The sequence below is a fragment of the Typha angustifolia genome, chromosome 8 (assembly GCF_048772165.1).
Source record: "Typha angustifolia cultivar Huaian chromosome 8, ASM4877216v1, whole genome shotgun sequence".
Classification (NCBI taxonomy): Eukaryota; Viridiplantae; Streptophyta; class Magnoliopsida; order Poales; family Typhaceae; genus Typha; species Typha angustifolia.
In genome coordinates, this window is record NC_133246.1 from 3,024,627 (window position 1) to 3,037,490 (window position 12,864).

The 12,864-nt window shown below is 35.6% G+C and overlaps 1 protein-coding gene across 1 annotated transcript; it reads right to left on the reverse strand.

Moving 5' to 3' along the window:
- Positions 1–1,103: 1,103 nt before the first annotated feature.
- On the reverse strand, positions 1,104–11,112 carry LOC140765395 (uncharacterized). Its single transcript, XM_073104459.1, has 14 exons — positions 10,870–11,112; positions 9,685–9,824; positions 9,470–9,603; positions 7,956–7,994; positions 7,765–7,857; positions 7,527–7,643; positions 6,372–6,467; positions 5,004–5,117; positions 4,359–4,412; positions 3,853–3,900; positions 3,528–3,678; positions 1,909–2,074; positions 1,756–1,825; positions 1,104–1,674 (listed from the first exon to the last, which is right to left on the reverse strand). Exons 2-14 carry the CDS (start codon positions 9,764–9,766, stop codon positions 1,420–1,422), a joined length of 1,419 nt encoding a protein of 472 aa, XP_072960560.1. The 5' UTR covers positions 9,767–9,824; positions 10,870–11,112; the 3' UTR covers positions 1,104–1,419.
- Positions 11,113–12,864: the final 1,752 nt, after the last annotated feature.

Here is a 12,864-nt window from a genome sequence, read left to right on the forward strand (position 1 = left end):
AACCTTTTGAGGGATTATATTTATGAGAGAGAGAGAGAAAAAAAAAAAGGGGGATGAAGCTTGAAAACGTTGGAAGAAGAAATAATCTAAGACCAACACCTAAGTCAAGAAAAGCATTCTCTTAAAACTAATGAGGGGGAGAGCTATGGATGAGGCTGGAACATTCTTCCAACATCAAACTAACACATAGGAAAACAAAGATAGAAAATTTAAAAAGATGATAATGTTGGGGATATTGGTGGTGATTATTAAGGAATTGGTTATGTTTAATTAGAGTTAGTACCTGAGAGGATGGATCATTTTAAAAGTGCGGAAAAAAAAAAGTTATGGTGTACTTCTCAGCAGTCCATTTTTTTTGTGGTGTTGTCTTGTAGTTGACACGAGTTCCACTCGATCTTTGTAACTTTCTTAATTGTTCTTTGCTTCGAAGATGGGGCCCCACTAGTTCTTTATACAAGCTATGATATGCTATGATAACAGTACCCCTCCCCTCCTAAGAGGAGTACTGCCATGTCGGAATGATGTGAGGACACTCGATCACATGTTTAGGATGACAATATTTTTATTTAGTTTTTACGTACAATGATCAAAATATTTAATCGCAAGAATAAGCAACGTTTGCTTTTTCTTGACAATGATTCCCAATTATTCTCAATTCACTTTCGCTCTCGTGATGGAGGATGGAGGATGGACCGATGGAGGATTATAACTTTGGATGCTATGAAGGACTATTCTAGCATAATCGCAATAATGTCGAGCACTTTCAAATATTGATTCATAGGCACATAATTCTTACCAAATAATTTTCAATAATGGAGGGCAGTTTCGTTCATTATTTATTTTTAATATGTTTTATCGAAATTTTGTTAAAAATTATATATGTATTTTCTGAAATTTTGTTAAATGAGGGATTATAATTGCATATTCAAATAGCATTAGCCTTATTTAAGGACAAAATAAGCTCCCAGTTGGATCAATTGGCAAACGCTAGTGGAGTTATTGTGCTTACTTCGTTAATCTCACAATCAACCTATAAATTGATATTATATGATGCTGAATTAAGGACGAATAAGATGGATAATTCACGCATAGTTTCAGATAAATAGAACAAAATAGAAAGTAATTTTTGTAAAGAAACAAAGATACAGCATGATGGATTTATGGAGCCCAAAAATTTGGACGAATAAATTTATATATTATAGTCTATAAATGTATGCTATAGTTAAAAAGAATATTGATTTCTTCCATCAAGTTAGATGCCAACTAGTAACTGCATCTACCTGATGTGCTGTAATTGTAGGCCCTCCAGAGAAAACGGTGAGAAATTGGATAATCATTGGCAAAAATGGCTGGCTGGATAACAATGAGAACAAATCAAAGAAAAATATCAATGGGTATAACTAATTTAACTCTCTTGCTTTACACGTTGTGACTGGTGGATCCAAGTAGGCTGTCTTCCTCTTTCGGGGTGTCTGTCGAGAGCTCCAAGTTTTGTTTGCTTGTCATCTTGTTCCACTCATTCTCTACACGAAAGAAGATCCATTGAAACCGTCTCACTATCTCCAGAGCTGCTATTGTGAAGACTGTCAGGTAGTTGTGCCGAAGATGGGCTGAAAGTTTGTAGGTCCACGTGCATCGAAGAACTAAGTTGCTACCTATTATCCAGTAAAAGACCTGCAATGGGACAAAGAGTTTATCTTGTTGTAACGAAGTCAATAGCAAGATAAAATAATTATATTGGTGTCTGGATTATACCCATATACGCCCATACAAAAGGCTTGTCCAAAGACTCGAAGTTTTGAACTTGAAAATTCGCGTAATAATACTGCATAGTTAAATGGAAATAACCCATCAAAGAAAATTGAATTGACTGCTGTCTGAAGAATAAGTTCGAAAAGTCACACGCACCTCAAATCCCAGTCACGGCTAATATCCCAATAAAATGAATACAATGAATTTATGACACTAGATATAAGCCACAGGGGGCGATAGAAGCTGGTCCACTTGTCAGGGAGGACATGGTACTTGAGGGCAGAAAGAAAAATCACTGGGACTGCAGTTGAGTATTTGAGAGCTGGATAAAAAGGCACAATGAAGTTACTCTATCACAATAGAGAGAACTAAAGTAAAACAAAGCTAAAACAATGGTGCTGCTTCAGGGATAGGATGTCTTCATGACTACAACTACAATAATTTGTTTAAAAGGTTGCAGCATGTTCCATCATTTTGTAGCAATGAGTTGTTAAAAATGCAATCATATGGAATCAAGATGTTAAATCGTAACACACTCAATGCATGTCTACAATGTGCCGTTTTATGAGTCATGAATTATATCATTGTTTGCACTCAATGCATGTCTCAAACGGTTAAGGGCCCTCAAGTAGAATAAGGTGGCCCAGATTTCCTTGTGCTCCTCTGAAGAAATAGGAGGTTTATCTTAGTTGCAATCTTACAATTCTGGAAGATAGTTGGCATGCCTTCAACAGTCATTAATGGATGTGGGCCCACAGTGCCAAGTATATCAGGGAAGGCTGGCCCATTGATAGCTCACAAGCTCATAGAAAAAACACATAAGTCTTCCCTTCATTTCAATTTCAAATTTGTTATTCTTACTTGCCTTTTATGTTGATTCATCATTACAAAATATCTTGCTTTCCATTACTTCAATCATGTTCCTTGTGTATTCCTATTGAAATACTTGCTCTTACATTCTCTTTTCATTTAGTAACTCAACTTCATTGATCCGTTAATATCTATATTATAGTTATTTCTGTTACTCGTATTACTACTATGAATATGTGTCATTGTAAAGGCTACAAAATTTAGAACAGTTATCGCACCTTATTTGCTTAAAAAGTACTAGTTATCCAGCAATAGTGACTATCATCATCTTTAATCATTTGGTCAATTGTTAATTGAGTCCCTGGACAGGCACAGGGAAGAGAGCAACTATGAGAGTAGCCAATTACTCCCACCTTTCCTATGGAATGAAAACCTAGTGATGAGGAAGACTGACTAGGATTATAGTTTGGGGTGTATGTTCTGTTGAACTAACCACCATACATCACCTCCATTTCTGAATTAACGTAGACCTTAGCAAGCAAGAATGACTCCTAAAGAAACTGGTGCAGCTCCACAAAATAAAGCTCATGCTTTGCAGACAATGATTCCAAGATATAGTCTCATTACTTTCTCAAATCTCATTCCTATATACAAGATTATAATAGATGTCCATAGAACTTCACACTAAAATAGATGACATCAAAGTCCAACTAGAAGCTATATGGTGATGTCTTAGTTTCCAATATTATCTATGCTTCATCGCTACAGAACTTGCAATGGACAAACTTAAGGAAGTCATTTAGTTTCCTGAAAGCCGAAAAAAATTCCATTTGTCCTAAATTCAACATAACCATCATAATACCAAGAAAAACTCATTTCCATGGGTCAAAACAAACAATGATTCTGTATTTTAACAATATAAGATATCTGAAAAGATATGGAAAGCAGTCTATATCAAGATATACCATTTAGAAGGCATGTCCTCTCTTTAGTGTCCTTGTACTGCCGTAAGCATTGGAAGAAACGACACAAATAAGGGAAGACAAGCACTAAAGGAATTGCAACTGAATGACTACCACAAATGGAATCAGCCTCAAACCAAGCAATAGTTGCAACCTACAGAAGTACAATAAACCATAAGCTGTAATTGACAATAGAAGGACAAGAAATTAATCCAAGATATACAGATACGGAGAGATCCAAAGTAGCAACTATCTATTGTGCGAAACAATACTGAAATGTAATATAAAGCAGTTTCTTACTTGAGAAAGCATAACTAATGATACTGACCTGTCGATTAACCATCCGACAAACTGAACGCTCCAAATCTGAAAAGACCTGGTGAGAGACAAATTAACAATCAGAAGCAGTACTAGAAATGCTTTTGCAACAAAGACGTTTGACATAGTTGTATCCATAGTTTTCTGTAAGCTCATTCTAATGCAGCAGAAGAAATCCAAAAAAATAATGCAAGGATCAAATTTAGAATTTAAACAATGACGACAACATGAAAGAAGTTAAAAAAGAGGGGGGGGGGGGGGGGGGGGGGGGGGGGGGGCGTAACTCAAGTCAGTAAAACCAGAGATGATGTCTGTCAACTACATTTCATGCTTATGGTACAACTGAGCCTAAAGCAAAGAAGAGCTCCACTTTCGCATTTTCTTTAAACTGTACTTAATCCTCGCTAACTTACTGAAGGGGATTGACATTTAATTAAAATAAGTTTCATGTCACTATTAAATTTGCATGAAGCTCATGAAGCTGATTGCAACTATGCATGCTGAAAGAATACATACCTTCGACATGGATGTCATAATATCAGCCAAGAAAAAATCAGAGAATGTAATTGCCTGCATAAGCAATAGATCACAAAATCATGGATAGTTCAGATTAACTTAATTAGACTTCTAAATTTCAGCAACCATCTACACATTTTATTGCAAATTGATGAAAAATAACAGTTGATGCCATAACCCAAGGTGGCAAATTTACTGCCATAATCTTCAATATTGAACTATTAACTAATTGCTCAATAGTATACCTAGATTAGTAGGTCATTTCCCCTCCTTTCATTCTCATGAGAAAGAAAGCTAGCACAGTAATATAGAGAAGTAACAGTTGAACTACATATCACAAACAAAACAGTATACCTAGAATATTAGGCCCCTTTCCCTCCTTTTGCTCTCATGAGCAAGGAAGTTAGCACAGCAAATAGAGAAGTAATAGCTGAAGTACAGATCGCAAGGAATTAAGGAAACATACAAAGCAAAGTAGCAAACTAATTATCTTTCTTCTTCTTATGATAAGGTAGAATAATTGATTCAACATCTTTTGCCTTCATTACTGCACTTCTGAGCCTCACTGAATTTTGATAATTTAATGCAATGAGGTACTATGAAATTAGGTAAGCTAATGCAAAGCACATAGAGTTTATGACTTGCCTGTAATGGAAGTATTATGCGCCAAAAAGTTCGTAACAGGTAATACCGAGATGACAAGTGAAAAATATCAAACGGAAATATGAGGATCATCAGAACAATGGCATATAGAATAACCTGCAAAGGCCAGATGAAAAGCTTAGTACAGTTTACCATGAAAGGAGATGGAAGAAGAAAGGCATTGCTGCATCATCCACAACTTGCCCTATATGATATGAGAAATGTCATATGAACTTCATGACCTTATAATGAAACACATTCACAGGGACCGGAAGGCTTACAAATGTTGGCAATCTCTTCATACCTTAGGATACTTGCATTTTTTATAACTTAAAATCACTAAATCACCTTCTGCATGAATTATTACTTTAAATTCTTCTTTAATAACTTTGGACCAACAAGCAACTAATTGCATTGCATGGTACATATCTTTAATATAGATGTGGAAATGGATGATATAGACCTGCTGAGCTAGAGTGAACGAAAACCAGAAGATGATTCAATGTTTACTAAAGAGAAAGAAATTTTTTTTTTGACATTTTAAATGGCCATGTAGAATGAACAAAAAAAGAGTTTAAGAAGAAAGTAGCACAAAGAGTCAAACTTCACCAGGCTTACTAAGATTATATCAATTCAGATGTGAACTAAAAATCTGTTGAACATACAAGAAAATTAAATGCTATAAAAGGGCCAATAGCATGGCTTATAGAATACATTTAAAAATTTAGCAGACTATGCTGTCACCTCAATTCTGCTATTTTATGCAGTTGACTAGCATCTGCTTACTACGCTAGAATTAAGTTCAGTTTTGCTCGGGAGGGTAGGATAGGGAGTTCTACTGACCTTGAAGACAGGTCAGGTAACCTCTCCCCCAACTAAAACTTGATAGTCATCATTGACATAAACCCACAAATATATTCATCTCTTCTCTTATCTCTAACCCTCCTACAGTGGGGCATGTACAATCGATACTAGCATTTGTTAGTTGTTACTTCAAGATGTTGGTAATCTCAACACAAAAAAAAAAAACTTATGTTGGAGAACGCCATACTTAAGAAATGCTCCATTGATAGCCCACCCTTAACTAGACATTGAAGAAGGAAACCTTAGGAGTTTATTAAGTGCTCAATATTCACATACATACGAAAAATTATACATGAATTGATATTTTTCTTTTGATGCAACTGCAGTTGTAGAATAGTAGAATCTATAAAAAAAACACAAAAAAATATATATATGCACCATGAAAGCATAACCTCAACTGCAAACAGAGAAGTAATGACAAAAAGAACAGAAAATTTAAACTTATGTTTTCTACAATGCATGATAAATAATTAACAGCTATTCTTTAAGTAGAAACTGATATTACACTGGTTGTGATGCTGCCAATGAAACTTCTCCATGTGAATAGAGATAAAGGTACGCGGTCATGCTTGTCGGCACAACAATTGTCATCCAAGTAGCGCTCTGTCAATACATTTTTAGAAGAAAAAAAAAATCAATGAATTCTTATTAAAATGTCAAACAAAGACATGCCCTTTTCTTGGAGCAATCCAGATATGGAGCCCTTCAGGATTTAGGCATGTATCCGTTTAAAAGATCATCATATAAGATTCAACAGAAAGAGCAAATGCTGACCTAAAGTTTATGTAAAAAAATGTTAGTTTATATCCTTTTGAGTTTTGACAATTTTGAGAGAAAAAAGGACTGAAGCTTTAGAAAGCAGAAAACATAAGGCATCTTCGCTCCACAGAAACAGCAAATTTTACTCTTTCAGACCAATGTGCCCTTAGATGTAATAACTAATAAGAACTTCAGTGAGCATTGAAAGAACTACTCTGTCTGTACACTTCATAGTTCATATATGAGGCGTATTCCTCCAGAGAAGAAATGAGTTTTTTTCTATAAAAGGAGAACCTAGACAGTAGAAACAATGCTTCTTTGAGATTAGGCAAATCAAAGGCCATATTTGCAATTCCTTTAGCATTCGTGTATTACAAACAGATGAGAATAATAATAAGGAGGGCTGAGAAAGAAAATTATGGATGAAGTTAAAACCAATTTTTCCCATGACATTGCTCTCCAATACAATGATGAAGAAAGCTAGTTGATTGAGAATATGGAAGTTGATTCAGAAATGTGAAACTGAAACTTTACAGCGGCAGTAATGCAGAATGGCCAGTAAAAATGGTGTAGAAACTAGAAACCAGCCAAATATCCACTATCTGTCGAAAAAAACTATAAAGAACTAAAAGAAGTATGGTTTAAGAATATCCAATAAATCTTGAGCCTTGAAGAAGATATTATCACCAAGACTAGGTGGTCACTTTCCGTTTCATTTTCAGAGAGAGTGAATTTTCATATTTGGTAGTTTGATTGTTGGTGATCTCAGCTACTAGGTAATTTTGAATAATAAGCAGGGAAGCACACTGCAAACAGTCTCACAGGAACAAATAAATTGGTGGAATGACAGGCAGGAATATCAGAGAATACACAAACCAACGAGCAAGGTTGAAACAGTCATACCTTCCATATTTCTCGATGTGTTAAATGATTCTGGGCAAGATCAAATACTTTCGCATAGTTGACTGATGACTGTGCAAAGACCCATAGATTAATTCCCCATAGCCAAACCATCAAGGTCTGCAAAATCAAAAAATAGTTTAATTAACAAATACTTGTAAATTGACGGCCTCAAATTGTATAAACAAGGATAATACAAAAAACTTCCGAAATTACGAAAATTGTTAACTACAACACTCACCACAAGAAGAAGAGGATTGTAATACAGAAAAGCCTCATACAAAAATAGATCTCGAAGATCAGCACTCATTCGCATGACCGAGTCCCAACTAATCTGCAACATGGAGAAATACAACCACAGTTACAAGACTAGAATCTATCTAGCAATCATTTGTAGGTTTCCCAGACCTAAGGATGTATAACTGATCTGACCTTGCAACAGCTGATACCCCATAATAGAAACAATACAACCTGAAAATTGAAATGTCCAAGTTAGCCTATATAAAGAAAATAAGCCATAATTCAAAAATATTGATTCAGCGCTGCCAGATTTCAAGGTTGATCATTTCTAAAGCAAGAAACTCCTAGAGCAGTTGCAAATGACTAAAAAGTCATAAGGATCACTATATAAGCAAGGATAGCCATCAAAACTCTCTAGAACAGCACGACCTATTCAGGTTCAAATCAAAGGCGAATAAAATAGCTCTCTCAAAAGTAATTACAAATTAAGGTTCCAAAAGTTCTCTGAGAAAATGATCCAACATTCTTGGCTAAGGGAAAGAATGTACTACATGTTTGATCTATACAAAATAAAGCTTGATTAATCCTTATACAAAAATATATTTTGTTGATTAATCTTTCTATAGCTATCCTGACTTAATAATTGAGTGGAGTTAAATATGAATGGAACTAACTTCCTTCATGAGTTAATAGAAAATAAAAATGATGGCCAAGTGAACAAATAAATATGAAACTCTGCTATTCGATCATAGGGATGTTTATGATAGTGTCAGTATCTTTTAGAAATTAAGAACAGGATGCTCCCATAAGAACAAGACCAAGGAGGGTAAGTTAGTAGTTAAGTTCTCTCAGTTAGAATTAGAAGTACAGAGTACAAATTTATTCCAGAGGAGCTAAAATAAAGAAGCTAAGTTTTTATATGATCACTACTTAATAGAAGTCCTTATCCAGGCAATTATTAACAAAGAAAATAATAACATAAGATTCATAAATTCACCTCTTAGCTGTGCATGCTCATTTACAAAGTGGAATCATATAATTAATCATTTGTAGCTAACTCCATAGCCTTAGTAATCATATCTAATGAAAAGATATACCAGCAAATAGAGAAGATTAGAAATAGAATGTCAACTTGATAAAAGTATATTCACATTCTTTGCATAGGATTCCTAAATACAAAGGTTTATTACGAGTGTGTGCACAATTATGAAATTATGCACTTGTGAGTTTGATAACTCATACCAAGTAAAAGGTAAGAATTGTCCTCATACTAAAATACAAAAGTATCATATCAAATAAGATACTTTTCAGTTAATTGGAAAATAACTTTGAATTATAGGAAAATACACTGATGTTCTGTTTTGAAGCTTAAACTCTCTAGGAATTTGTATATTCCTGTGAGTCAAGATTATCTTCCGCTTCTTTCTGTTTTCATAAGAAAGGGCATGGGTTCTTTAAAATCCCAAACAGCAAAGACAATATGTCAATTTAAAATACCATCTCAATTTATAATTTTAATGTTTTAATGTATCAAAAAGCTTAGGCCTGAATCCAACTACTACTCTACTAGAGCAAAGTTAACAATAACAAGTAGAGAAAACATGCACTATGAATGGGATTTGATAACTCACTTTATATGCATTTAAATAGGTTCCAAAAAGAATGATACAAATTCAAACATGAAAACTACGTTAAGAAAGAATTACCTTGAATCGCCAAAGGAAAATTGGTGAAGGCATTACTGCAGCACCATGTGTTGGTATGCTTATACCCTTCATCTCATTTACATCTGCCGGAAAAAAGAAGCTTTCGTCGCTTGCAATACCAAGTTCGCTAGAACCTGCAGACTCAATATTAGTAAAAAAATGCTGCAGATCTGCTACTCAAATTAGGGAAGCTCAGGACGATCCATATGATGTACCGTGATCAGTGAAAACAGGTCTGCTACTAACACGGCGAAGAAGGGGACTACTATTAGAAACCAATGATGGTACTCCAAGCATAGGAGAAGCTAGCGTAAAACATGAAAAATGAGATTCACCACCATTTAGTCGGTGCTGCCTGTGAGAAATCATGAAAATTTGTTAAAAGGATTAGCACATCCAGTTATATAGAAGTTCAAGCAACAAAAGACCTAATTAAAACCCCATTTAATGCCTCAGGAGAGCTCCTTTTAAAGTGTAGTTACGTGTATGGCCCGATATATGAAATAAATACTTATGAAAGATTAACAACTCCAAAGCTGCTAAGTTAATAAAAACTGACTTATTAAATTCATTGTAGGTATATTGCCTAAGTAAGTTCAAATCATGTGCACGACTGATAAAATTAATGGATAATAAATAAGATATGGTTTGCACTTTTGTGAATATCAAGGTTATGCAAAAATATTATACTAACAGCTCGAGAATATCGGTTTGGTTGGCTCTTGGTTTGCACATCTCAACTGTTCCTTTTATAGTACAGTCTCAATATAAGTCTCCGCGTACGTGCTCACTATAATGCCCAACCCTTATATTATCCTCATTTTCTTTCCTCAACTAAACAAATACTCCAAATAAAAGACACCTTCCACAAGAAGATCCGATAATGGATTCAGTCCCTAGGAAGAAATCACCTATCTATATCTATGGTATAGATCAGAAGATCTCTTGTTCTTGATTCGGCATATCTAAAGCTTTTCCTAATTCCTAGAAGAAGCTCTTTGTCCAATAAATTCGTTATTTAAGTAAAAGAATCTTGTAGTTGGGGTTCCCCGCAGTCCCCCTCAACTTCTTCAATCATCTGGGCTCACTGTTATTGAATTCTCTCTCTCTTTGTTGACGATTCCAAAACTGTCGCTAATTACGATTAATAACGTAAATGTCAAAAATCTAATATACTAGTGGACGCTTAAAATCCAAAAGACGCTACTTCTTTACCATAATTCCAATGCTGTGGCATCAAGTCCAGCGCTAATAATAATAATAACAATAATAATATTAATAATGTAATAGAACTACCGGGTACAGGCAGTCCAAATCAAATCAGAAGAATAGCCTCCAGTCGCATCACAGTGACGAAGAACGAGACGAGAGAGAAGAGGGCAAAGAGCAACGGGCGTCACCTGGCTTGCAATTCCGGTCACGGTCAAAGCTGCCGGTCTCCGGATCTGAGACCTCCGCCACCTCCGGTCGCCGGATCTGCCACCTCCGCCGCCGCCGGGAGGCGATGAGGAATTGAGCTCGCTTCGCCTCCTTGGTCGCTAGGGCACGAGTGGAGGAGAAAACTAGATCTGGAGAAGAAGGTATAGACGCCGACGAACGGGTTAAGGAATTGACCACTAAACCAACCCGTTCTAACTTCTAAAATTGCAAAGCGAAGAAAAAGATTTTTATTTTTATTTTCCCTCTCTCTCCCCGTCACTTTTCTGCGAAGGAACGCGACTAGAAAGACTTATAAATTCCGAGATTCTCGAGGGCCTTTTTCAAATTAGTTTCACGGGTTAATTACACGTCTGCGATCACTAAACTATATGGACACATAATTTTATTTTATTTTTTACGATGTCACTTTTAAACTTTAGGATAAAATAAAATAGCTAATGGGAGTAACGAAAATCGTATGATGATAATTATACCCCTAATATATAAATGAGCTCATCAATTTAGCTAGCAAACTAAAATAAAATTAATAGATTATCGAAATAGTCTTAATAAATTTGTAGTTTTTAAGACCCGCTTGTCATTCGTTGTCCAACAAACCACCAAAGATAATCGATCATCACAAGTTGCATTGCCCCTATCGCGGCATCTACAATTTCTCATGTGTCACCTTCTTAGCTAACATCTAACACTGTTACCAAATCAATCGGCACGTGATGAGCCTACTGGATGAGCCTTCAAAACGACCATTTGTCTTTACCATTCACGCCATTGAAGAAGGACTCTAACGCGCCACCATCCTTGGCTACCCTAGCTCTTGTCCATGGTTGCCTCACCCTTATTGCTTGTGGTTGTGACTGCCCTTGTCTTGACCACCCTTAGCCATCCTCACCCTCTTTGCCTGCTGCAGCAAGTAAAGGCTCCTTCCTCTCGAGGCCAGTGGATCGATTTGCCAGTGCTGCGCATGCACAATCATCGATGCTGTTGATAGTGTAGTAGGAGAATGGAGGGGAGGGGAAGATGGGGGATTAGCTTAAGCTCCTGGCCGATTGGTGCCAAGCTATTACAAGCCGACGATAGAGATCTCCATGCTGCTAGCTTTCTGGGGGAAAAATCAGTGATGGTGAAAGAGAGGGAATGGAGCGACAATTGAAGATAATAATAATAAAAATTATATTATATTAATATTTTTTTTATTCTAAAGTAATTAAAGAATCATATAAAGGTCACAAAGTCATCTAGGTTATTTCAGAGTTAATTACGTCTAATATGACTGTCAAGTAAGCTGACTCGTCTAATTCTTCTAACGGTATACTAATAAAAGGATGAGATCGTAACCGGATAAAATTTATGGTGTTCCCACGAAAACCGGATAAAATTTAGGGGTGCAAACATAATTAACTTTTAGTTTCACTAAACGATATTCCCATATAAAACATCAAGATATCACCTTTTGCAGCTATGTCCTTCAAGATAATTTTTCACGTTTTTTAAAAGAAGACGCACATAATAAATCAAAAATATTTAGCAGAGTATACATGATGAATGCATCTATTCGTTCGTAGGAGCACAACCTTAGATATGCTTCATTGTTACATTAAAGGTGTGAGAGAGTATACCTAATCTAAGGTAAAGTACACACACTTGATATCTACAATTGGTACACTATCTTATGTTACTTGAGATGATAAAAGTATTAAGTATAATATTCTCAGGGCATCTAGTCGGTTCACCTGATCGTGAGCTGGCTGGATTCGAACTCGAATATTAATATTTTTATAATTATTATAAAAATTTAAGTAAAACTATCATATCAGATATCAGCGTAGGATATATAATCTGGACCAAAACGATCGGGAGAGAGTTGGATGTCAAGCTAATAGAAACTATTCAACTACTCCATGTGATCTAACCCCATTCGAACAGTTGGAAAACGATGCAACAAAAGGTCCATTTTA